A 24,038-nucleotide genomic window follows, 5' to 3' on the forward strand; every position below is an offset into this window, starting at 1 on the left:
TCAAGGTGCAACATCTTCGGCATTTAGAAGATGGGTTTGTAGTTGTGGGTTCATGATTCATGATTCATGGAGGGTAAGAAAGAGAAAATGTTGAGAATTGAATGAAAACTATAACTGAAAACAGACAGGAAAAACAGACCGGGGGCGGGACAGACACCTGTATTGCAAAGATGACAAAGATGGGTTTATATATTGCTTTCAGACTACTTGCATTGGGGAATAGCTGATTTGCTCTCAGAGGGGAAATGTTACACACTATGATTAAAAGTGAAGTGTTGACCACGTTTACATCTAGATTTCTGATGCTCATCCTGGGTTCTGAAATCAGGATATGTTTACATGCGCGAACACTGAACACTTATAAACGCAATCATAACTGGGATCTTAAAGTTCATATAAATGCCATCATTGTGGCCCGGTCTGTCCTCCCACCTTGGCGAGGGCCTCGGTCAGCTGGCTCCTCTCTCCCTCCAGCATCTGCTTCTCCACCAGACCCTGCTGGTGCGTCTCCCGCACAGCGGTCAGCTCCATACGGTGGCCAGAGGCCCGGCCCTCACTCTGCTCCCACTGCTTCTGGCTGAGGAGGACAACACCAGCACAGCATCAGCACAGCATCAGCACAGCATCAGCACAACATCAGCACAGCATCAGCACAGCATCAGCACATCCACGCTTATCTGGCTGTGGAGGACAACACCAGCACAGCATCAGCACAACACCAGCACAGCATTAGCACATCCATGCTTATCTGGGTGATATCCATGGTGATATCCACGCTTATCTGGGTGATATCCATGGTGATATCCATGCTTATCTGGGTGATATTCATGCTTATCTGGGTGATATCCATGGTGATATCCATGCTTATCTGGGTGATATTCATGCTTATCTGGGTGATATCCATGGTGATATCCATGCTTATCTGGGTGATATCCATGCTTATCTGGGTGGTATTCATGCTTATCTGGGTGATATCCATGCTTATCTGGGTGGTATTCATGCTTATCTGGGTGATATCCATGGTGATATTCATGCTTATCTGGGTGATACCCATGTTGATATTCATGCTTATCTGGGTGATACCCATGGTGATATTCATGCTTATGTGGGTGATATCCATGCTTATCTGGGTGATATTCATGCTTATCTGGGTGATATTTATGGTGATATCCATGCTTATCTGGGTGATATTCATGCTTATCTGGGTGATATTCATGCTTATCTGAGTGATATCCATGCTTATCTGGGTGATATTCATGCTTATCTGGGTGACATCCATGCTTATCTGGGTGATATCCATGCTTATCTGGGGTGCGTTTCCCAAAACCATAGTTGCTAACCTGTTAGCAACTTAATTGGTTGGCAATGGGAAATTGCATTGCAACCAACAAAGTTGCTAACTTAGTTAGCAACTATGGTTTTGGGAAACGCGCCCCTGGGTGATAGGAAGGAGCTGTAAGCAATGTTAGCAGCTCTGGCTACCTTTCACCAAATTGAACTTGGCATTATAACATTTCTACCTTTTCTTTTATATACGGCATTGGTTGGTGAACATAGTAAGAATTCCACAGTCCAAATAAATTCTTAAAGTTTATGGTAATGTAGATGTGCCTGTTTAAAAATGACCAACATGACACTTCTACACAACAGGTCTTTCCATTTCAGGCAAATCAGATTGTCTTTTCACTAGATGAAGATGATGTATACTTGATGCAGATCTGATTCTTACACTGACTTAGTTGTGTGTGTGGATAACTAAAGTTAAGAGTTAACAAAAAAACGTATGTGTTTCGTCTCTTCAGGAAACCGAGTAGGAGATTCTCTTTCCCCACTCACATTCTATCCATCTCGGTCTTGGTCCGCTCGCGCTCCTGGACGGCGGCCTCCTTCTCCTCCCTCTCGTGGTCTCTCTCACGTTGGCTGGAGCTCAGGGCCATCTGCAGCTTCTCACTCTCCAGCTGCAACAGCTGGACTCTGGTCTGCGCTGCCTGCAAGGCTTTTTCCGTACCATCTTTCTCTCTGGAACGAAGCAAAATGGTCAGTGTCAGTTGGACATGAAACAGCCATGCAGATCCAACACTGACCTCAGTAACAAATTCACCCAACTAAGCTCTGTCACATGAGAGGTGTGGTTTCAGAACATCTATATTTTGCTATAAGCCACAGCTAAATATATATTCACTGGCATATTTATTTTCCTCCAGAAGAACAGATTACTTCCATGAGAGGGTTCACTTCACAAGTTATTGAACCTTACTGAAAATATGCTTCTCACTAGTGAAGTGAACAGACTAACTATTAGCACTGTAGGTCTCAGAGATGGAGCCAGTACAGACTGACAGTACAACCTGGTTGTGGTTTATAGGCTGCTACTCAGTGTATGACAGCCCTTAGTGACTTAGTGACCACTTGTGGCAATTCATTTGAAAGGCATTTTTAGACTGGCACCTTCCAATGTTTGGGAAACTATTGCCAAAGCAAAAAAAAACCATGACATGATAGCACATAAACAAAGACCAAGGCGCTCACCTGATGAGAGAGGTCCTCTCCTGCCTGATGCGGTCCCTCTCCCTCTGCGCCGTCTCTCTCTCTCGGAGAGCATCGTCCCGCTCGCCCTGCAGGGCCTGCACACGCAGCTCCGCGTCCCGCCGGCCTGTCTCGACCTCAGCAAGCTGCCTGCGCAGCTGCTGCACAGACGACTGCGCTGAGAGCAGACGCCCGCGGATTTCCTGTCCAGACACAGCGCAGCGCAGAGTGAGGCAGGCACACACTAGGGATGTAACGGTATGAACATTTAACCTCACGGTTATAGTGACCAAAATTATCACGGTTTTCGGTATTATCACGGTATTTCTAAAATTCAAAAAGTGTCCCGTTCACTTTTTTCTTCATGTTTAATTGGCTATGTGCTTATAGCTTAACTTACACTACCATAACTTGGAGTTTGCTATTTCTGTTATTTGGATGCAATGAGTGAGACCAAAGTAAGCGTTCAAAATAAAACTTTAGGCTACTGTATTCTCCTCACAACGTGAGTGGAATGGATTTAATGTGGACGCGATCATAAAAAGACGCAGAGTGGCTACATGATACAGTGCACGTTTTGCGGTGAAAAAATTCCGCCTTTAAAATCAGGAGTAGTCTAATCCGAATCGCAGTTCAATTAGACAACAGAATCAGTAGGGTGCCAGTTTTGTTCCATTGTACCAGGCCTACTGTATGTCAAAAGCAGGCTCAGATGAAGCTGGGAAGGATTAAACACACGGTTTCCACACCGCGGTAATCAAGAGTGATAATCATGATATTTGAAATGAAAACGGTAATTATTATAGTCAACATTTTTATCGCGGTTTACCATTATACCGGTAATTGTTACATCCCTAGCACAAACATGGAATCATGTGCTTACATGCTCTTCAGCTTCTCACAGAATGGTCCCATTTAAGCCCAAGACAGCAGGACTGAGGAGGGTGTTATTATTTCATCTACGTGGGTCTTATTTTAACTGTACTGTACATTTAGAGGGAAATATATATATGTATATATAAATTTACAGTTCTATACATCCTCTGTAGAATCACCTGTCGGTATGCTACAGAGGTCTCTTACAGGGAGACTTTGTGCACATCCCAGGTGCTGAAGAAAAAAAGTCAAGTTTTTTAAGAAAAAGGTTTGCACACTCCTTGGTCAAGGAGTGTGCAAACTTTTTTCTTAAATGCTACAGAGGTCTACCTGGGTGAACGTGGAGGTCATGTGTGATTCATAAAGTCTTTCTAGATCAACTGTGGCAGAGCCTATTTGTGGTCAGCCTTCCAGTGTCTGGGTACTACCTGCAGCTGGAGCTGTTTGCTGGACACAGCGGAGCGTAGAGCAGACAGGCTGGCCTCAGGAAGGGCCATGGTGGAAGGCCGTCGTGGGGAGGAGGGTCGTCTAGGTGACGCTGACCGCTGTGAGGTCACCCTGAGCAGGGGCGTGAGAGAGGCTCCGATGGCTTCTCCATCCTGCGAGTCAGAGAATATTCCAGACTCTCCATCTGACAGCATCGTCTGGAGGAGACATTCAGCAGTGGAAAGTTGCAAATTAAAATGTATTAAATGTAAAATGTATTAAGTGTAAAATTACTGACTATTATTACTGTATTATGTCCTCTCTGGTTCCCAACACTGAGGATTTACAGTAGAGTTTGTACTACACCATTCAATGGGCTACTTCCCATACCTAGACTAAGCCCTTTCATTGAGGAAAAACTAAACTGGGCTGCGTCAATTCACATTCGGTGTCATGGATTTAAATAGAGGTGCTCTAAGCCAGTGGTTCTCAACCTTTTTTCAGTGATGTACCCCCTGTGAAATATTTTTTCAGCCAAGTACCCCCTAACCAGCGCAAAGCATTTTTAGTTGAGAAAAAAAGACTTAAAACAGAGCACTGTGCCATCAGTGTCTAATTTATTAAACTTTGGAACTGATAAATATCAATATATGTATGTATATTTTTAAATCTCACATGCCCCCTGAAGTGCCTTCCCGTACCCCCATTTGAGAACCACTGCTCTAAGCGATCTAAACATCTCCTCACCATCCACTAGCTGCCCGTCCCCTGAATATACTGTAAAAAAAACACGGTCTCTGTAGACAGCCCAGGCTCCAAAAACAGCCTGGTGCATGGCCTGGACCATGAAACATAACAGACTTTTCCAGCCATTCATTGACGAGATGCACGTTCAGGAGAGTTTCAATTGCACGGGAGGGTGGGGCAAGCTAGCTCTCTGTTTTGTTTGAATGTCAACAGAAGTGACGTCACCCAACATCGCTTAGAGCACCTTTAATCTAGTTTTAACTAATCTGATTCCCAAGTCAAAGATAGTGTTAATCCAGGAATAAATCAGGGCTTAATTTAAACCTACACAAACACACACACACACAGAAAGAGATACACATATCTAATAGACTTGTAGTTACAAGGACAAGTGAAAGAAAAAGCACATATCGCAAAGCCAGCTATTTAAAATGAATTCAATAAAATGTCTGACAACACTGCATGACTATAATATACATTAGTAGTTTAATACAACACAAAATCCTCATGCATCACACTCACATTTAATTCAACTCAACCTTTAAATAACACCCATACATTTTCTTGAGCTGGACTATTACCTGAGCTATGTCCCTGAGGGTGTCCAGTAAGGTCTCCGTTTGAGATCGGAGAGCCTGCAGCTCGGTGCCCTCCACCCCACTCTGGTCCTGTTCATAGGGATCAGCACAGGCAAAACTAGAACACGACATTCACAAGACAACTGCTTCTGTAGTAACACATCACAGAGGGCCATGCCTTTAATTCCACCCCACTCTGGTCCTGTTAATAGGGATCAGCACAGGAAAAACTAGAACACGATATTCACAAGACAACTGTTTCTGTACAGAGGGCCATGCCTTTAATTTACAGGCCTGGATTGGTCAATACAGTGTCTTCCACTGCAGATACTCAGCATAGTATACAGTATATAATGATATACTGAGTTACTGGCTGATGTGTTGGGCTCATGTATCAAATTGGATCAAATTCTTCCCTTGTCAGCATGCTGAATGAGCTCTAATCACTTTGTTGGATCTTTAATCTCATCAGACACGCTCAACTAACACTCCCCTGTGCTACCAATGCTATGGTGTTTAAATAAATATACAAAGTATAAATGACTTATATTGCAGACTGTGTTAGATAAATGACTTGCTAAATGTAGGATGTTCACATAAAATTAATTCCACATAGATATAGAGTTGCTATTATTAGTTGTAGCAGTCAGAGAACTAGTGATGGTAGAAGTAGTGACAATAACAGTAATACTATTGGAGAAGATCACACTGAAGTGAATCACTGAAACAGTGATTTGCTTGTTTTGTTGCTTGTTTTCTTGCTGATAAAAAAGATTTCTTGGTCACCAGTAGTCAGCAGTAACTAGGTTTCCACTGTCCATTCCTTATTTAGACTAGAATAGATTAGCCACATTTGATAAGAAAACATGAATGCTTGCCGTAATGGCACATAAGTGTGCCTGATTTCAGACAGCATGTAAATGTGTATGTGGAAGGTGGATGAGACGATGCTGCGTGGGTACCTCTAGTCTCCTGGTGAGGGAGGAGACCTCCTGCTCTTTGTCTTCATTCTGGGCCTTCAGTCTCTCCATCTCCCTGACCGCCTCCACCAGCCTGAGGAACCAGCACACGCAATCAGCGACTTACATAACTGACTCAGGGGTACCGGCATCAACACTGGATCTGCGGTCACTGAGGAAACATGCTATTGCCTTCGCACCAAATATACACAAAGACTCATAAACACCAACACACAGAAGGCCTTTCATCCTGTCCACTGTCCCGCTACAAGTGCAATCATCATCCCCCCACCGATACCCCCCCCCCCCCCTTCCATGAGCCCTGACCTGGCGTTGAGTTCGGCTCGCTCAGCGTCGCCGCGGGCTTGCAGGGTCATTGTGTCGCTGACGTGCTCCCGCAGCTGCAGCTCCAGCTGGGCCCGCTGGGCAGACTCACGCTCCAGCGCCACGGCAAGCCCCTCCTCGCGGTTGTGCATGGACGAGGTCAGACCCGCACACGAGGACTGAGCGGTGTGGGAGGCCCAGGCCAGCTCGTTACGCATGTCCGACAGGTCCCTGAGCGGAGACGGAAAAGAGGTTCACAAGACAGCGGTCAATCTCACTGGGCAATAGATACAGACGGGAAAAAAGGGGGAAAAAGGAAAGAGAGAAGAGACAGAGATCCATGTCAGGAAAGTCCTGTCGTGGGGTGCGCTGTGGCATGTACGGGTCTGAGTCCCCATGGGGACCCAGGTTCGAATCCGACCTGCGGTCATTTCCCGATTCCCACCCCATCTCTCTCTCCTACTTACTTTTACTTTTCTCCCACTGTCACTCTTCACTGTCCTATCCAAATAAAGGCAAAAAAGCCCAAAAATTATACTTTAAAAAAGTCCTGTCGTTGCAGTACATGTCAGTAATACCTTTCTGTAGCACTCTTCAGCTCATACACATGTCTCCGGAACCCAACCACCTGTCTCCATAGCTGCAGAAGCCGACTATGCTCACTGCTGTAATAACTGTGGAAGGACTGTGGAGAGGAGACAAAACAAGGTAGAGATCACAAAGATGCCAAACGCAGGCTGGGTCTAAATACAACAGCATGTAAAGCATGGTCAGCTTGGTCACCATGGTCACCACCTACCTCTTCCTCTTTTCTCCAATCAGATTCTCTTTGTTCAAGCTCCTCTCGAGCTTTAGTCCAATCAATGGTGAGCCTTCGGATGTCCTGGCTAAGAGCCTCATTGGCCAGGCTCGCCTGTTCCAGCTGTTCTCGCAACATGGAATTCACAGCAGACAGGCTACTGCTTCTGCAAAACAGAGAGGGAGAGCATGTTTGACAGGCAGAGCACTGGCATCAGATTGTGTTTCTACAGTGAGCTCTAGGATGCTTAGGGCCGAGCAGAGCATTTGACCCACCTCTGTTGTTCCTCCTCCAGCCTGATGAGGGCGCTCTCCAGATCACTGCACGGCTCCTCATCCTCTCGCCGATCGCTTGACAAGTCACATCGACCCTATGGGACAAGTTTTTTATTTTATTTTCAAAACCCATAAACAGAGAAAGCACAGTAAGTGTCTCCATGTGAAGTATATAGCTTCCTCAAAATTAGACAGTAGGAAGTGAAGGATGGTTTCTGTTTTGTTTGGTGTTTGACTTTATAATGAGACACAGCACTCAAAGAATCTTTCATAGAAATGTATGGGGTTAGTTCGTTACGGCAATATGTCAGTTGTCTACACATATTCTGTCCCTTCCTGTAATATAAGTAACCAACCACATTGTTGGAAACGGCATGATTGATGAAATAACTGCCTAAAATACGTTAACTAGCCGAATCCGTTACCAAGATGGCCGCCGAGTGGTGGGACTTGCCTATAAGGACTATAATGGTGTAATGTAGGTTAGGCTCTGGCTCACTAATACGTTTATAGAATGGAACAATCTGCTCTAACTCAGTACCAGGGCAGAGGTGGGCCTGATTGGCTACTCTAAACAAGCAAATAGATGGTTAGCTTTCTGATGTTAACCCTAAGCTCTAGCTTTGCATTATGAATCTCTAAGCCCTGAGTTGCAGAAACCTTGAGTTTAGATAGGTTGCTGAAAAACAAAAAAGTCTAGTGGCTAGTTGAAAACAGGCCCTGTCGTTGTAGCAGGCACATATAGCCTACTCCTGCGCATATGTACTCTATGTACAGCAGGCACATATACTGTAGCCTACTCCTGTGCATATGTACTCGATGTATAGCAGGCACATATAGCCTACTCCTGCGCATATGTACTCTATGTATAGCAGGCACATATAGCCTACTCCTGCGCATATGTACTCTATGTATTGCAGGCACATATAGCCTACTCCTGCGCATATGTACTCTATGTATAGCAGGCACATATAGCCTACTCCTGCGCATATGTACTCTATGTATAGCAGGCACATATAGCCTGTGCATGTGCTCTATGTATAGCAGGCACCTGTAGCCTACTCCTGCGCATATGTGCTCTATGCATAGCAGGGTTGTGCAAAATTCCAGAATTGAATTGAAACTGGCTCTTAAATACCAATTAAATTCTTGAATTTCAGTTGCATATAAATTGAGGTAGCAAACAGGAAGCGGAATTGCAATTCGAATTTTGCACAACCCTGATAGCAGTATAGCTAGGGTGTCCTGAGGCATGTGCTCTCACGTTGAGTCGGTGGCGCTCCAGCTCAGAGGTTTTCTCCTGCAGGATCTGCTCCAGCTCACCACACCGCTTTTTATACTGCAGGACCTGGAACACAAGAAGCACAACACTGTATGCAGACCTCTGAAACACCCTTCCCAGCAGAGATAGTGAAATATATACTGTGTGTCGACTAGAAGAAAAGGACAGAACCACTTTGCATCACATACCAGGACAAAGATTGTCTTTAAGAACATTCCTCACTTTTGGTGCTTTACATTAGCCTGGCGAGCCAGACCCACATTAAAATGTAGGGTCTGGGCACTCACCGTTCGCAGTGCTCAGTCCGAGGGGCGGGATAATCAGTTGCCTTTCAAATTCCCTCTGCACTAATAGGGACTAATAGGATATTTGTTTTCAAGTAGCAGGGAATTCAAGCCAAACCGTTGCAACTCTGCCATCAATCATTATGTTAACGACTCTATACACGATTTCAATGACCTGATTAAGTTTCGATTTCTGGAGCTCACAAGCCAACGGAGAGTTGCTAGACTAGCCCTCGCTAGTGGCGCGTCTAGATTTCTAGGCTAGCTTTACATATCAAGCTGTATGAAATCAATCAATAAAGCACATTTTAATTTGTCTCATTTCTTTTATTTTCCTACACTTTTCCTTTATTCCTCATATTCTCATCCCTTCTTTCTTTTCCTCCTCCCTGTCCCCTGTTCTTCAGCCCTTGCCACTTAATCTACTAAACCCTCTTCTACTGCACTTTTAGCCCCATAATTTTTTTCCTTAGTAAGGGAGTTTTTCCTTGCCCTGGTGCCCCCAATCCCAATCCTCCTAACCCCCTATAAATGCACAAATAGGCTGACACCAGACATAATTTCACTGCATTTCTTACTTCCAGTAACTATATGCATGTGACAATAAACTTCCTTGTATCCTTGTATCCTTGTACAAAAGTCCTGGACACTCCTTCACGGGTCCATCACACTGTTCATTGCAGTACCTTGGCCTGGAGTTTCTGCACCAGCTGTGCCTGCCGCTGCTGCCCCTCCTGGTAGGCGGTGAGTTTGCGCTTGTATTGGGCCTGCTCCTCGTCCAGCCGTCTGCGCAGGTCCACATTCTGCTGCGCCAGGCTGCGAGACTCCAGTGAGTCGCCCTCGCCGTCACCCGTCTCCAGACGCAGAGCCTGCTCCAGCTGCGCGCGCACACACACACACACACACACACACACACACACACACACACACACGCACACACACACACACACACACACACACACACGCACACACACACACACACACGCATCACACAGGCACATAAACACGCACGCACGCACACACGCACACACGCACACACACACACACACACACACACACACACACACACACACACCACAGTCAGAGCCACCAACACCACAGACTGAATCTGCATACTGACTATTCGACCCCTCTTGCCCCAACGCAGAGTTGTGTTTTGCACAAATGGCATAGAAAAAATGTGTGCCAACCTTTAGGTCTAACCTAGCAAAAGCAAGTAATCTGACCATAACTCCTTATATATTATCAAAATTTCTTGTATTATTCTGAGCTGTATTCACAAACAATCTTAAGGCTAAAAGTAGTTCCTAAATGGCGAATTTAGGAGAAAATCCTACACATAATTGGCGTGTCACTCGTAACTTTAGAACTCCTAATTTTTTTGACTAAGAGTAATTCACGAAGCATTTTAGCCCTAAAAGTATCACCTAAGTCTGGGGACAGCTTAGAAGAAATCGAGAGGACTCTTAAATCACTAAGACCTATTCACAAGCCGCTTTTTGAGGCATTTCACGTCGGCAGGACCATAGTGTATTTCATATTGGCCTATTTGCTTTCTCTTGCTCTTTATTCATTTAGGCTATTTATTCATCATCTTCCATCATTCGCAGTACTTGTGTAGCACACGCATATTCTCACCAGCAAAGACCTGGGCAGCCGTGGCCTACTGGTTAGCACTCTGGACTTGTAACCGGAGGGTTGCCGGTTCGAGCCCCGACCAGTGGGCCATGGCTGAAGTGCCCTTGAGCAAGGCACCTAACCCCTCACTGCTCCCCGAGCGCCGCTGTTGATGCAGGCAGCTCACTGCGCCGGGATTAGTGTGTGCTTCACCTCACTGTGTGTACACTGTGTGCTGTGTGTGTTTCACTAATTGGGTTAAATGCAGAGACCAAATTTCCCACATGGGAAAAGAGTATATATACTATACTATACCTGTCACTCATCATCGTAGGGGAGGTTTTTGGCATCATTCCCGCATTATAATCAGCCAATCAAGGTGATCACTTCAATAGCTTGTGCATGAGTAATGACGTCAACCATAGCAACAGAGCTCTTCTCTTATCTTAGGAGTTGTCATTTTTCCTTACTAAGAGTAGCTTTGTGAATAGGTTTTATTTCAGCTAGCCTATTAGCTGGTTTGATTTGCATTGAGCTCAATGAGCATCCAACCAGCTAATAGGCTAACTGAAATAACACTATGCCAATCTGTATGGTGAAGGGTGTCATGATGTGGGGCTATTTTAATTCCAAAGGCCAAGGGAACTTCATCATAGTATCCTGGATCCAACAACTGGCCTTTAAAAATAAAAATCTGTCTGCCTCTATGGAAATTTAACATAGGGGTGGCAATACTTATGACCCTTGTATTTTAAGGAAGAACATCTATTTATTTATGATACATTATTCATTCACAAAGAAAACTGGTGTCCTTAAAGGCTGGAAGCTTCTCCAACACACATCCCCAACATACTTTACAGCACACTGCTGTAAAGCAATACAGCACCCCCCCCCCCCCCCCCCCCCCCCCAATACACAGCACATTGTCTCATGAGGAAGCTTCTCTAACACACATATTGCACACTGCCCTCTCCCCACATACACAGCACACTATCCCATCTCCCCTGTCATCCCCCAACACACACACCAAGACCCCTGGCAGTTGGGTTAGCCCCTTGAGCCGTGGATCTGGGATTTGGGTGCTCCTTGTTGGTGCCCTCCCCCAATCCCAACCCCCCCACCATAAATGCACAAATAGGCTGACACCAGACATAATTTCACTGCATTTCTTACATCCAGTAACTATATGCATGTTACAATAAACTTCCTTGTATCTTGGATTTTTTTACTTAAGGCATTAAGATCAATTTCCAAAAGATGATTTTATATTCCTCTTTTTAGTCAACTTTAGCAGAGGTGCCAATAATTCTGGAGGGTACTGTATCTATCTATTTATCTATGTATCTATCTATCTATCTAACTGGCCTGACTAGAACTTCTAATTAAACGGCCCAATGAGGGTTGATTTTGCTAGGACTTTTCACTGGATCTGCAGCTCTGGATCAGTTCTCTCCACAACACACAGATGTATAAGGATTATGAGCACCACAAGCATTCTTAGTTAATTCAACCTTGAATGAAACCGTTAAGATTTGCACTCAACAGTCTTCATGACATCATATTCCTACAGCCATCTAGTCTCAACACATAAGCTCTGCTCTACAAAATGTGCTCACCATGGCTTTGTTGACTGAGCCCTATGGCTACCTAGTAACAGGCGACAACACAATTGTTTCTCCAGCATGAATTATCCCTCTTGTTTAAACAGCAATATTCAAATCCAGGGCCAATCAATTTGTTGTCACCTTTCCTGGACCAAATATCATGTGTAGGGAACAAATATAGCTACATTAACTAAAGCAGTATATTTTTTGTGAGCCATTAAAAGAAAAGGATGCTTTTGAGCGAGCTACCAGGGCAGGCTTTGTTCTACCACATCATAAACCTCAGCTCTGTAAATCAAAGGGTTAAATGAGAAGCCAACCCTCATCTCCAAGGTGACCTATGCTCTCAATGATTAACACAGCCTTGTTTCTGTCTTTGGGAGCATAGACAAGAACACTAAAGTCTTCTAGTACAGCACTTAAAAATGTTTTCATCTTGGATTGAAAATACAAATATTATTTTCAAATAGGGGGGAGGAACAATTCACTCACAAAATCATACTGATAGATTTTCACCACAAAGCTTTCTGCCAATATAGGTGTCCTCAATGTGGTCTCACACCTCCTAATTTCCCCAAACCCCCTCCACTACAGTCAGTGTTTACAGTCACCAGGGGTGACAAATGCTATGGCAACAAGCCACTTCACTTCATTCCACTCCACGTTACCATGGCAATGGGTCAAACTCTCTATGAGAGACCCACAAAGAGTGTAATGAAACAAAAAAAGGGGGGAGTTGCATTTGTATGCGGATTACTTCCATATTAACACATCTCTTCCATTCACCAGTCCCCAAAGACAACATTCCTCTCTTTCACAGATGTCAAAATCAAACAATTCAACAAAAAACAACTCAGGGTTATCTGGACTGAACAAAACACAATAGTGAGAGATGAAAGAACATCATGCTTGGCTATAACACAGCCATAAACCTACTCTATCCCTTTTCTTTGTCAGTAAGTTTCAGTCCGCTCACCCTCTCACTGATGGCGCTGTACTTGATGGCCAGCTCATCGCGGTCGGCTCTGCTGTGGGCCAAGAGGTCCTCCAGCCTTCCCAGCTCCCCTTGGAGCACCCGGTTCTCCTCCTGAAGGGACATGAGTGAGGACATGGCTCCTGCGGCTGGCGGGAGGGTGGGCAGGGCACGGCACGGCAGGGCAGGGCAGGGGATGGGAGGGACAAAATCACAGGTGTAAGTGAAAGGGAGCTCTCTCATATGCTTCACAGGGCATCCAATTGGACAGCCATAGCTTACACAGCACGTCGGCGCGTACTCACAGCTGTCGCTCAGGTTCTTGGTGACAATTTCTCGCACTCGCACAGGCAGACAGGCAGGCGGTGCATCTGGGGAGGGGCCGTGGAGCGTCAGCCTCTTCTCCTCAGAGAGGACACTCTCTTCCAACCTCTAAGGGAGGCACACACACACACACACACACAAATATAAAACACAAGGCTAACATATAACTATACTATTAACAATAGTACATACTTACCAATAATATTAAAGAAAAAGTAAAAGAATATTTCAGACATATACACAGTCATTCATAGACATTCTGTTTACCAAACCAAAAAATACCGTATACATCACCATGAACACCAAAAGCAGACAAAATGCAACTTCAGGTGATCTGTGTCCTGTGAATGCAGTCTATGTGATGGGTGTGGGGTAAAATGATGCACTACTGATTTCAGCCTGCCTGTAATTCCAACACTGCAAGTCCTTAATCTGGAATGGCTTTGCAGACAGTCATCTTGTAAATCTACTTTTTGTTCAGGCAGTTTGGGCACTTATCTTTTGACATTCTTACAAACATGGAGCATGCAATATGAAAATTCACACTTACAGCTGCATTGATGTGAAAGCCTGATAATACTGGTTACCTTATGTCAAAGTAATCAATTTACTTTACTTTCTATGTTGTCACAGAGCTTATTTCTGATAGTTTTCCTTCATTTGTTTACAGTTATTATTGATGTGTACAACACCCATGACGCCCATGCTGCCAAGGATGCCCCATCCAGCTCAAAAGTCCTGGTCGAAGCAATAAGAACAGGTGGCCTCACAGCAGTAGAGCTTTCAGCCGCAGTCTTCTAGTGTATATTTAGCACTACGTGGCTAGTCACAAGCATCACAGCGATACTGACGCACCAACACAGGCTAGTAGCAACAAACAAAACGCAATGGAAGACCACAATACACCAAGTGAAAATAAATTAAACTGACCCCAGTATCGATGACAGTAACGGTTTTACTGTTATGGGAAAAAAGAAATCATGCAATAGGCTACACCATCACCTGTATGACGGCTTCCAGTTTGGACTCTGCGTCAACATTCTCTGAGTCAGTCATGGAGTTAAGTTAAATCTTCACCTGCAGACGAGCAAAAATCAAAAGAACCAAACTCCCCTACCGCCAGGGAGGACAGGTTTAAATGGAAAAGTCTCCAAGTCGGCTTTGCATTATAAAATAGGATTAACCCTTCGCTGTGTTGTCTAGCCAACAGCCATTCACATAAAATAGCCTACTTTATATACGATACAATAATGCTGTTGTCGCCTGGCCTACCAAAAAAAATCATGAAACCCACAGCTAACTTTTAAAAAGAAATTACGACACAGGCCATATAATTTCCAAGCAATTTAAACTCTTATGGCAGGTGTCCGTCCGCTCGTCGTCTGCTGATACTAAAAGTGGTGTGGTGAGATTGAGGACGCAGGATTAGGATTTGCCCTCTCCACCCACTTCCCACGTCGCTATAACGTGGTGCACCACATTCTCTTTCCCGGTAGCTATGTAACAAACTCTTTAGCGCGCCTATCCTTAATTTGATTAACCGCTCTAAAACTAGACTAAACTTTTGTTATAGGCCCTAACATTATTAGAACATGCTTCATAATAAGAAATAAAAAACGGAATAGGATGATTATAAATAGGTTATGTAATTAATTTCTCCAGACCAGAAGCCTGGGTGTAGACTACACACACACACACACATATATACTTAAAGATTAAATCAATCAATGGCCTGTTAATCCCTATGGGCCTGCTTTCACTATGCTGATGCATCCACATTCAAAGTGTTCTAAAAAATGGCAACTGTGATTTGATTTGTGATTTGAAGTCAAATCATGCTAACAACATCTCGCAGCATTTAATTCACACCGTTGCAACTTCTCTATGCAACAGTTCCATCTTGTCGTGAGTCTTTGGTGTAAATTGGCTTTAGCCTAAATCTATTATGTTTAAATGTTTATGTTTAGGCTTAGATGCCTGTCTATAAAGCAACTTCAATAAGTCAATAAACATTAAATCAACTTTAAATGTAACTGTTTAGGGTGGATTTCCCCTAATGTGGGACATATTTTGCTTTTCTGACTTCTGTAGTAGCCTATAGGCTATATTAGGCTACAATGTGAGGACAACATATTAATCCACATCCAATTTTGATGACAAGACCCTCTTTGACTTTCCCATAGTTTCACTGACATTCATTATGTTGGGGAAGAGCCACACACTGGAGCTTAGGTATCCCACACTAGGACAATTTAGTAAGCTATAAGCAGTCATATATCTTAAATAATAATAATAATAATAATAATAATAATAATAAAATACAGATATTAGTAATAGACTATTTGACAGAATAAAACAATAACCAGGCTAATAATAATAATTAGGCTAGATAAATCAGAGGAAGCAATTGTCTTCATGTGGGATGTGGTAGGGTGAGGGCTCTGGGTGAGGGGCCCCTCTACAAGGGGTTGATGGACAAATCACTTCAGTGCCTTTGTCACCATAGAAACATATCAACAAAAAGGACATGGTCTTTTTCTCCCTGTCAACTCCAGACATGCCACCCAGGTTCCTGATGGGTGGGTGTTAAGGTTAGACTTATGTCACCATTCTGAAATCTAAGAACATTTGTTGTCTATCTCATTCAGAAATCTAAGACAAAATATTGCCATCTCAAACTATACATAATCTGTAATAGGCCATAGCCTGTCTGGCAATTAGCCACAAGAAGGCTTGGTGACTTCCACCTTCAACCTCTCTGGCCCAATGGCACACCACTTTAGCATTCCGTGTCATCATCCAACCAAGGATGTAGCCTACAACAAAACTGTTGGGATGTTGCACATTGTCCTCTGCATCCTTGCGCGCCCCCGTTTGCCTGTTTTTGTGTAATGCACCACCGACGCCGAATAAAACCGAATGTTGCATTCGTGGATGAAACTGAAATCACCCAACGATTTGGTGTCGCAATTTATGATTTAAACTTCTAACAGTCTCAGTTTAAGATAAGCCACTACAGCTTAGAAGCACAGAAGGCTATAGTATAGTATAGTAGTAGCCTACTCCTTTCACCATAGCATTAGCGCGCGCGAGATTTATTGGGAACTTTGAAGCCAAGCTGATCACAACAGAACATGAATCTACAGGTAGAATGTTCTTGCACAGGGATGTAACCTGCATCCTCTGTGCTACAGTGTGGCAACAGTGATGGCTTGACACTTTGTGAAGTTAAACCTACAGTAGACCATATTAACCTACAGTAGACCATATTGAGCTAATGAACGAAACTTGCGATAGCTTCGATGCTTCCCCTTATATCCTAGCTCACTTCTTCTTTTAGGGATTTCTGCATGAGCATCATATTCGGACAAAATATGCATTCGATTTTAGATGTTACTCTCTATTCTTCAGACAGAACTCTTACCTCATATATGATTAGCCTAGGCACAGTGTGAACAAAAGATGAAAAACGAGCTCATGTCAATTCCACGATGTAGTTTACCGCCCATGGGATTATTTTAAAATGTACAGAGTAAAAACAATATGTCGTTGTCTATCCATGCCGATTTGCTATAGCGAAGCTTTTCCGGGGTGGGACTACCGAACGGCAAGATACGAGTGGCCGGCTTTCAGATGTAACCCTTTCGTCTACTGTGTAGAGACAATCTCTGACCACGAAATCTTATTTCAGGATCATTCCTTCAGGTCAGAATTACGCTGGTCTAACCAGTAAAGTCTGAGTTTCACCTCTTTACTTGGACTAAATCTAAAATTGTTATTACATTCTTGAACGATCTGATGAAATGAAGACAAATGTAGACCTAATCTCTACTCTTTGACATCAACTACTTACATCTGAGCTGTTCAAGTGTCCTCACTATGTCTCCATAAACCCCTGCAATGTTGCTCACTCGTCAGGTCAGAACTCAACAATTACATGTGTCAAACAGCCAACCATGGAGATGGCCCAGCCTTACCCCCTCCCCATATACACACAGTAATCTTTTGTTCCCTAGACATCCTATTTTACAACTGGTTACTACAGTGATGTGTGACCGATTACTAAATACTCAAACGCAGACAGCAAGTCCATGCCAATAGGTGTATTGAACACATAGAACAATGGCAATTTAAGAGTTAAAGTACTGGCAAGAACATCCCTGCAGAAAAAGAAAAACTCTGCACTTTACAGTTATGAGCAGAGTTACAATGCAAGATGAAACATTTGGTCCAGTGATGAATTAGTTATACATAAAAGGGACAAGAGGGAAAAGTTTATTATTTACAATATATTGAGACTTTACATTTATACAGAATTTATATTTTGTATTGAAGGCACTTTCAACAAGTGTTTTGAATACATTTAAAGCATTTGTCCTAATACGCACACACTTAATATTAAAGGCACCTGATTAGGCAAGAGGAATAACAAAAGTTAAGCAGAGAGAAGGAGAACATGTTGACCTAGACCACACACACACACACACACACACACACACACAGAGAGACACGTAAAACACACAACAATCCTGCTTGCTAAACAAATCAATGGGGTACTAGCCACAAAAGCCAAAGCACAGATACGACATATGTACGTGCACATAATTCTAGCCAGTGGCTCAGTAGGTGCATGGTGGAGACAGCCTCCTCCAGTTCAGTGGGAGTCACTAATCTCATTAAAACTGCCATCTGCTTAGCGAATATTGCTGGCCCACACAATATGAAATTCTTCACAAACACACACATACACTCCCAATCCAAAATATTTCAGCTATCTACCTATACAATGATTTTACCTGCAGCGCAGAGAAGACACATGTACCAAGATACTACAGTCCGAGTCACAAGAGCACATATGCTGGCCTTTTCACTGCAGACATGTAATATAGGAAAGAATTTTCTGATGAGCAAAACCAAAACTGACAAGGCAAAGAAAACATAAACCACTGAGAGCAAGGGAGGGGTCTAGGGAAAAGGCACAATGTTATTACAGTATCATGGAATGCACCAATGTTCACCTGATTGGACGAAGTGAGAGAATAACCATATAGGAACTGCTACTGCAGCGCCAATGAGGTGAGATTCAGAAGTGTCACAGCTAATCCGTCTATGTACATTCTATCAAAAGGAGATCTTAAAAAGAATGCACTATTTGATACTCAATCAAGCTATGAAAAGAAGTGTCTAGTCGAGTCACCTGTTGATTGGTTGCATAGGAAACCTTCTGTTAAAAAAATAGGACTTCTTGTACAAAAGGAGAGAAGGTCAAATAATGCAGGTGTTGTGTGAGGGACATATATACACACATACACTCACTGTTCATCTGAGCTTAGTGTGATTGTGTGCCAATTTCTATACCCCTAAAACTCCCTCTATTAGGGGAATGTAGAGAGATTAAAAACTAGTTCTCTAAAAAACATTTGTAGAGTGACTGTCAGTCCAGCTGCTAAAACTGCACCCATCCAGATTTGGTGGACGTCTCAGAGGAGCCACTGTATAGAGGGAAGACAGAAGAGTTCATCAAGTTCATAGGACAGGTAATAAAAAAAAAGTAATTAGTTTAATGTACTCTAGCCCAATGTTTCCCAAACTGTGTCGCAGCACACTGGTGTGCCGTGAAGTCTGCGCAGGTGTGCCACAGGAAAATACATATTAAGTTTTTATTGTCGTTGATAATAGTTTACCATCAGCCGAAATTGCTGGCTATTTAGATCACATTTTAATGACATTACACCTAAACCTAACTTACTATCAGCATAATGTTTTTTAATCCATCTAGATACTGGTTTAGTGACCAAGCAGTTACACCTTAAAACACAGCAGAACAACATGGCTGCATTCAGAAGTAGCAAAAAGCTGTGTGCTAATAACTAGCCCAAAGGCATTGAAAAACACTTAAAAGGGATGCTTGATCACAAACCTTACCTACCCCCTTTCATAATGCAGAATAGAAAAAAAAAAGAAAAAAATGACAGCGGTGAGCAAAAGACAGACGGTAGAATACAATCGGTAAGAAAAAAAAACACTAAAATAAACGGTTCTACCTCACTTGAGGCTACAGGCTCCAGGCTACAGTGCTACACTCTGGGGTCATGTTCATGAGCCCCCATGTTTATTTAATATCATGGTGGTGTGTCGTGAGATTTTCTGTTAGTAAATAGCGTGCCGTGACAGAAAAAAAGTTTGGGAAACACTGCTCTAATGAAAACCATCATCCTCATTAAGCAAATAACTTGGCAAGAAACTGTTAATTCTGTCATTTTTACATCACAAAAGATCTCAAAAGCCTTCTCTGCCGATTTGAAAAAGTATTGACATTTTGAGTGTTAAAGGTAGGGTAAGCGAAACTGGATGACATCATATTTGTTTATATTTATGTTTCTTCACAGATGCTTTTGTCCAAAGCAACTTACATTGTATCTGAACCAAAATGGCAAACAAAACACACCAGAGAGGTAGCTCAGCCTTCCCTTCAGGGCTCCCGAGAAACTTGACACACAGTTCATGGAGCCAGGGTTGTATTGTGTAAGAAGGCTGTGTTTTTTTTACAAAAAAGCTAACGGATTGTGAGGAGATATTCGCTGAGTATTACATGTTAAAATTCGCTTAGCATCGCTTAGCCGACTTTAACAGCTACCCGACGTGGAGGTCTGACCTACCCAGAGCCCGCAGCAGTGAAGTCTCCCCAGAGGTCCTGAGCAGGCTGAGCTGGTGCTGCAGCTGCTGCAGCTGGGCCTCCGAACTCCAAAAGGGTTGCTGAGTGGGAGGAGTGTTCACATATTGATTACAGAGTCAATGTGGTGTTGTTAAAGGCCAAAACCATTTGCAACAGACAGCATCTGGTCAAGTTTATTCATTGGTTTAACACAGATTCCTACCATTACAGTGTTTCCCATACATTGACTTATTTGTGGCGGCCCACCACAATATCAACATTGACCACCACACAATGATTTTACAGGTTGTACTAAATTGTGCTTAAATCTGGTTAGCATCATAACCACGCTGCGCTAATTTGCTAAAAACTGTTGCATTCAAGTTAATTCTGAGAACCTACCACCACAAATAGAATTCAATTCTGTGGGAAACACTGCATTAACATGAAAATACAAAAACATTCCAACATTAAAGGGTGCCCATATATTACTCAGGGGCTAAATTGAGGACAGAAACCCACCTTGGAACATGGGGGCTTATTTATGGGGATGCTATATTACCTGAGCTGGGCTGTGCTGGTGGGGCAGGCTGCAGGGCTCCAGGAGGGGGGAGAAAGCCTCCAGCTTTCACACCAGGTGGAGGAGGGAGAAGACCACTGCCCATTGGGCGTGCCTTGGCACCACCCTGTGACGTTCCATCCTTCTTCTTTACATTCTGTGACACAAACAAGAGTACATTGCAATGCTTTCTGGCAGACTTTTAGGACAATTAGGCTTTTATGTGTAACTCTAGCCTGTAAATATACAAATATTACAAACTGAAAGTTGCTGACAAGCTAGCTTAAACACCCTAATTTAGTATAAGCAATAGTAGGCCATATGCCAGAAGAGTAACACAGCCATACAGACAGATAACTAAATCAAATGTCCCTAGTACACTTGCCATATTTCCAGCTAACCCAGGTTTACAGTATCATTTTGTCAAATTTCTTCGGCTATACATGGGAAAGCATTTATTTTCTTTTAGCTAATCAGTGAGACTGAATGCAATCCATTAAAGGAGAATTCCGGTGTGATATTGACCTAAAGTGTGTTGAAACATGATACTGAGTGTGAACGTATGTCTCATAGCTCACCTCGGTATCATGTTTCAACACACTTTAGGTCAAAATCACACCGGAATTATCCTTTAAGCACAGCAAAATATTTTCATACCCCAATGCTGATCTTGATGGTCTGTCCTTCCTTAAAGCCCAAGTCCAGTTTGGGAGCTGCACTCTGAATGGCCTCTTGTTTAGCAAGCTCTGATTCCTGTTTCACCCATCTAGTGTGTAATGGAATAAAATAAAATAATTCAAAACACTAGCAAATCCTATTTTTTCTTCAGAGCTTGATGCATCCATTCATGTTTGCTGGTGAGGAAATAGTACTTACTTAAAGTGGTCCTGCAATGCTACATTGAAGTCAAAAGAGTCTCCACGATCAGCAAATCCAAGACCTATAAATGCATGACGTCCTGCTACACCAAAAGCCAGCAATGAACACATGATGATATGATAGTGAAATAAAGACACTGCGGAGAGTCAAATTCAAGTTAGAGTAACTGAGCTATAGGCCTCACGCATGAAAGACTAGATCTTGTGATTGTTGGAAAGATCATCAAGAACTCCGATCTCACCATTTCCATCTTCTATCCGGACGACAAAATATCTGCTAGAGTCAGTCACAGCCTCCACTGCAATACCAGGATACTGCTCTACCGGGGCCTGTGCAAACAGCTCTCCTGATGGAACCAGCGGAGCAGTGCATTAGAACATACAAAATGTACACAATCATGGGATTCCGCAACTATTTGTGATCCACAACCACATATGAACAGCACACTCCCACTGATTTATCCAATTCTTCTGAGATTATGTAATCTCTAAGTTTTACCTGAGTTCTTGTCCTCAAGCTTGATGAAAGCGTTCTTTCCCAATGCTGTGATTTTCATTCTGCCACTCCATGCTGGCTCTTCCAGTTTCCAGTCTGCTGCTCTGAGAGACACAGGCATCCACAGATGAGCACCAAGCAAGCAGAATGTCCAGTTGGTCTGGCTATCTTACTCTGGTGTAAGGTGCATTCATTCCGAGCACATATTAGTAGGTCTACTGCTGACTGTATGGGTATGTGTATGTCCATGAGAATGTATGGGAGAATCCATGTTGTGATGAAATGCCTTGCCTTCATAGTAACAGCATTATTATTTACATAATTTGTGCTAAATTCATCATACGAACAAGAACTTCAAGGGAACACCTTCAGGTATTAGGACAAATCAGATTTTCAAAACCGGATGACCCTAAGCCTTCGCTGCTTACATGCAAGCATTCAAGATCGTAAAAGCAGAGCCTGTCCTCTGGTAAAATACAAGATTTACAGAGTATTTTGCACCTCCCAGTCTCGGCCACCGTAGTCTGTCGTGTATCGTGTCTGTGGTTCCTGTTCAGTAACTTTACGTTTAGTTTCCATTATATTATTTCATAGCCTACAAGTCACGTTGATCAATACTACAGCTGGGGAAAACTATGCTGCTGCCGCCCAAGAGTTACGAATATTCATTTGAAATACCAACGTTTACAGGATATTCCACACACACCAAAGGAAAACGTCAGCGTTACTTCGCTGTTAAACTTAGTAACGTTTCTGAAAACTACGGTAGCTACGTACTTTTAACTGAACAGCATAGCATCCAGATAATAGTGTGTGCCATCCATTGCATATTATCTTATAAACTGCACAAAACAACTCTAGTATTACTAGATAAGTAAACTGCAGATAACTCAACATTAACCCTGACACTCGACTTAGCCTTCCTGGAACTTCCTACTCGAGTCAGGCACCGTGTTCTAATAACGTACAAAACGTCCAACCAGTTTAGTACAGTTACTTTAACACAAACTCACCGATAGCCACGATTTGTTGCTCGAGGTGGAATTTTGTAAACATGAACTTCTGGTTTAACACAAAGTATTGATTCATAACCGCTATCCTCGGCCATCTTGCTTCACTCATCCAAAACTTTCGAAGTGCAAATGACCAGGAACGTTACCCCCCTGCACCTCATCGCGATACGCGAATGTATAGCGCCACCCATGGAAGGGATGATTCGTTGCTGGTCTAATAATTTGGGAAAAGGAATTCATTGCAAATGACAGAGAAATGAACAACACATGAATGCAAGTACAACACCGTAAAACCTCGAATCTAGATCTTACTCAACACCAATAACAAACAAAGTCTGGGTGTGGGTCCAATGGCACAAAAAGGTGGGAGAATTCGTAACCTATTGTCATCTCTCCGGCCATCATATGGATTGCGGTCATGGTCGTCTTATCGGTCTTAGCCCTTGTATTAATTTAGTCTCCTTTTTCCAAAGTCAACACGCGTGGGACAAACAATACAGTAGATAAATGCAGCAACCTAGATCAGTAATTGTTTCATGGTTGATTTCCCTCTACCAGACTGGTCTGACAGGATGGCCCTGGCAATCCACATCGTATGCCTAGAGTGCATTTTCAATCGATACATTACCCAAATACTGGCTCTAATGTACTGTAACCACATAGTGTCAGTTATATGAAGCATAGTCACATAAGTATTTATTGCAGTAGGGTTTTGAACCAACCTGCTATGATAGAGAGGCACAATTGTGTTTCAATATTTACATAGAATTCAATGCTTTTGAAAAGAGACATTTTATTTGTAATGCGGTCATACATTTCATAGGATTTAAGACAAAGTAAACA

The 24,038-nt window shown here is 43.0% G+C and overlaps 2 protein-coding genes across 3 annotated transcripts in view; both read right to left on the reverse strand.

Annotated features, from left to right (window-relative positions):
* The window catches only part of LOC125302347 (rootletin-like), a 31,192-nt gene extending 16,176 nt beyond the window's left edge, over window positions 1-15,016 (reverse strand). Inside the window, 15 exon segments of the mRNA XM_048255506.1 lie at window positions 433-577; window positions 1,837-2,019; window positions 2,530-2,729; window positions 3,831-4,046; window positions 5,157-5,243; window positions 6,116-6,206; window positions 6,440-6,667; window positions 7,015-7,121; window positions 7,236-7,401; window positions 7,511-7,605; window positions 8,775-8,858; window positions 9,763-9,954; window positions 13,274-13,419; window positions 13,576-13,702; window positions 14,597-15,016. Coding sequence (XP_048111463.1) covers window positions 433-577; window positions 1,837-2,019; window positions 2,530-2,729; window positions 3,831-4,046; window positions 5,157-5,243; window positions 6,116-6,206; window positions 6,440-6,667; window positions 7,015-7,121; window positions 7,236-7,401; window positions 7,511-7,605; window positions 8,775-8,858; window positions 9,763-9,954; window positions 13,274-13,419; window positions 13,576-13,702; window positions 14,597-14,650 — 2,121 coding nt within the window. The 5' untranslated portion in view covers window positions 14,651-15,016.
* Window positions 15,017-17,848: 2,832 nt separating this feature from the next.
* On the reverse strand, window positions 17,849-23,340 carry necap2 (NECAP endocytosis associated 2). Of its 2 annotated transcripts, none has more exons than XM_048253982.1 (8): window positions 23,196-23,340; window positions 22,186-22,286; window positions 21,929-22,033; window positions 21,685-21,766; window positions 21,466-21,574; window positions 20,812-20,965; window positions 20,254-20,350; window positions 17,849-19,086 (listed from the first exon to the last, which is right to left on the reverse strand). In XM_048253982.1, exons 1-8 carry the CDS (start codon window positions 23,288-23,290, stop codon window positions 19,041-19,043), a joined length of 789 nt encoding a protein of 262 aa, XP_048109939.1. In that variant the 5' UTR covers window positions 23,291-23,340; the 3' UTR covers window positions 17,849-19,040. The 2 variants fall into 2 exon arrangements, with proteins under 2 accessions (XP_048109939.1, XP_048109938.1); XM_048253981.1 differs by having other exon boundaries at window positions 21,685-21,769.
* Between the last annotated feature and the right edge of the window lie 698 nt (window positions 23,341-24,038).

This window comes from Alosa alosa, chromosome 10, assembly GCF_017589495.1.
Source record: "Alosa alosa isolate M-15738 ecotype Scorff River chromosome 10, AALO_Geno_1.1, whole genome shotgun sequence".
Taxonomy (NCBI): Eukaryota; Metazoa; Chordata; class Actinopteri; order Clupeiformes; family Clupeidae; genus Alosa; species Alosa alosa.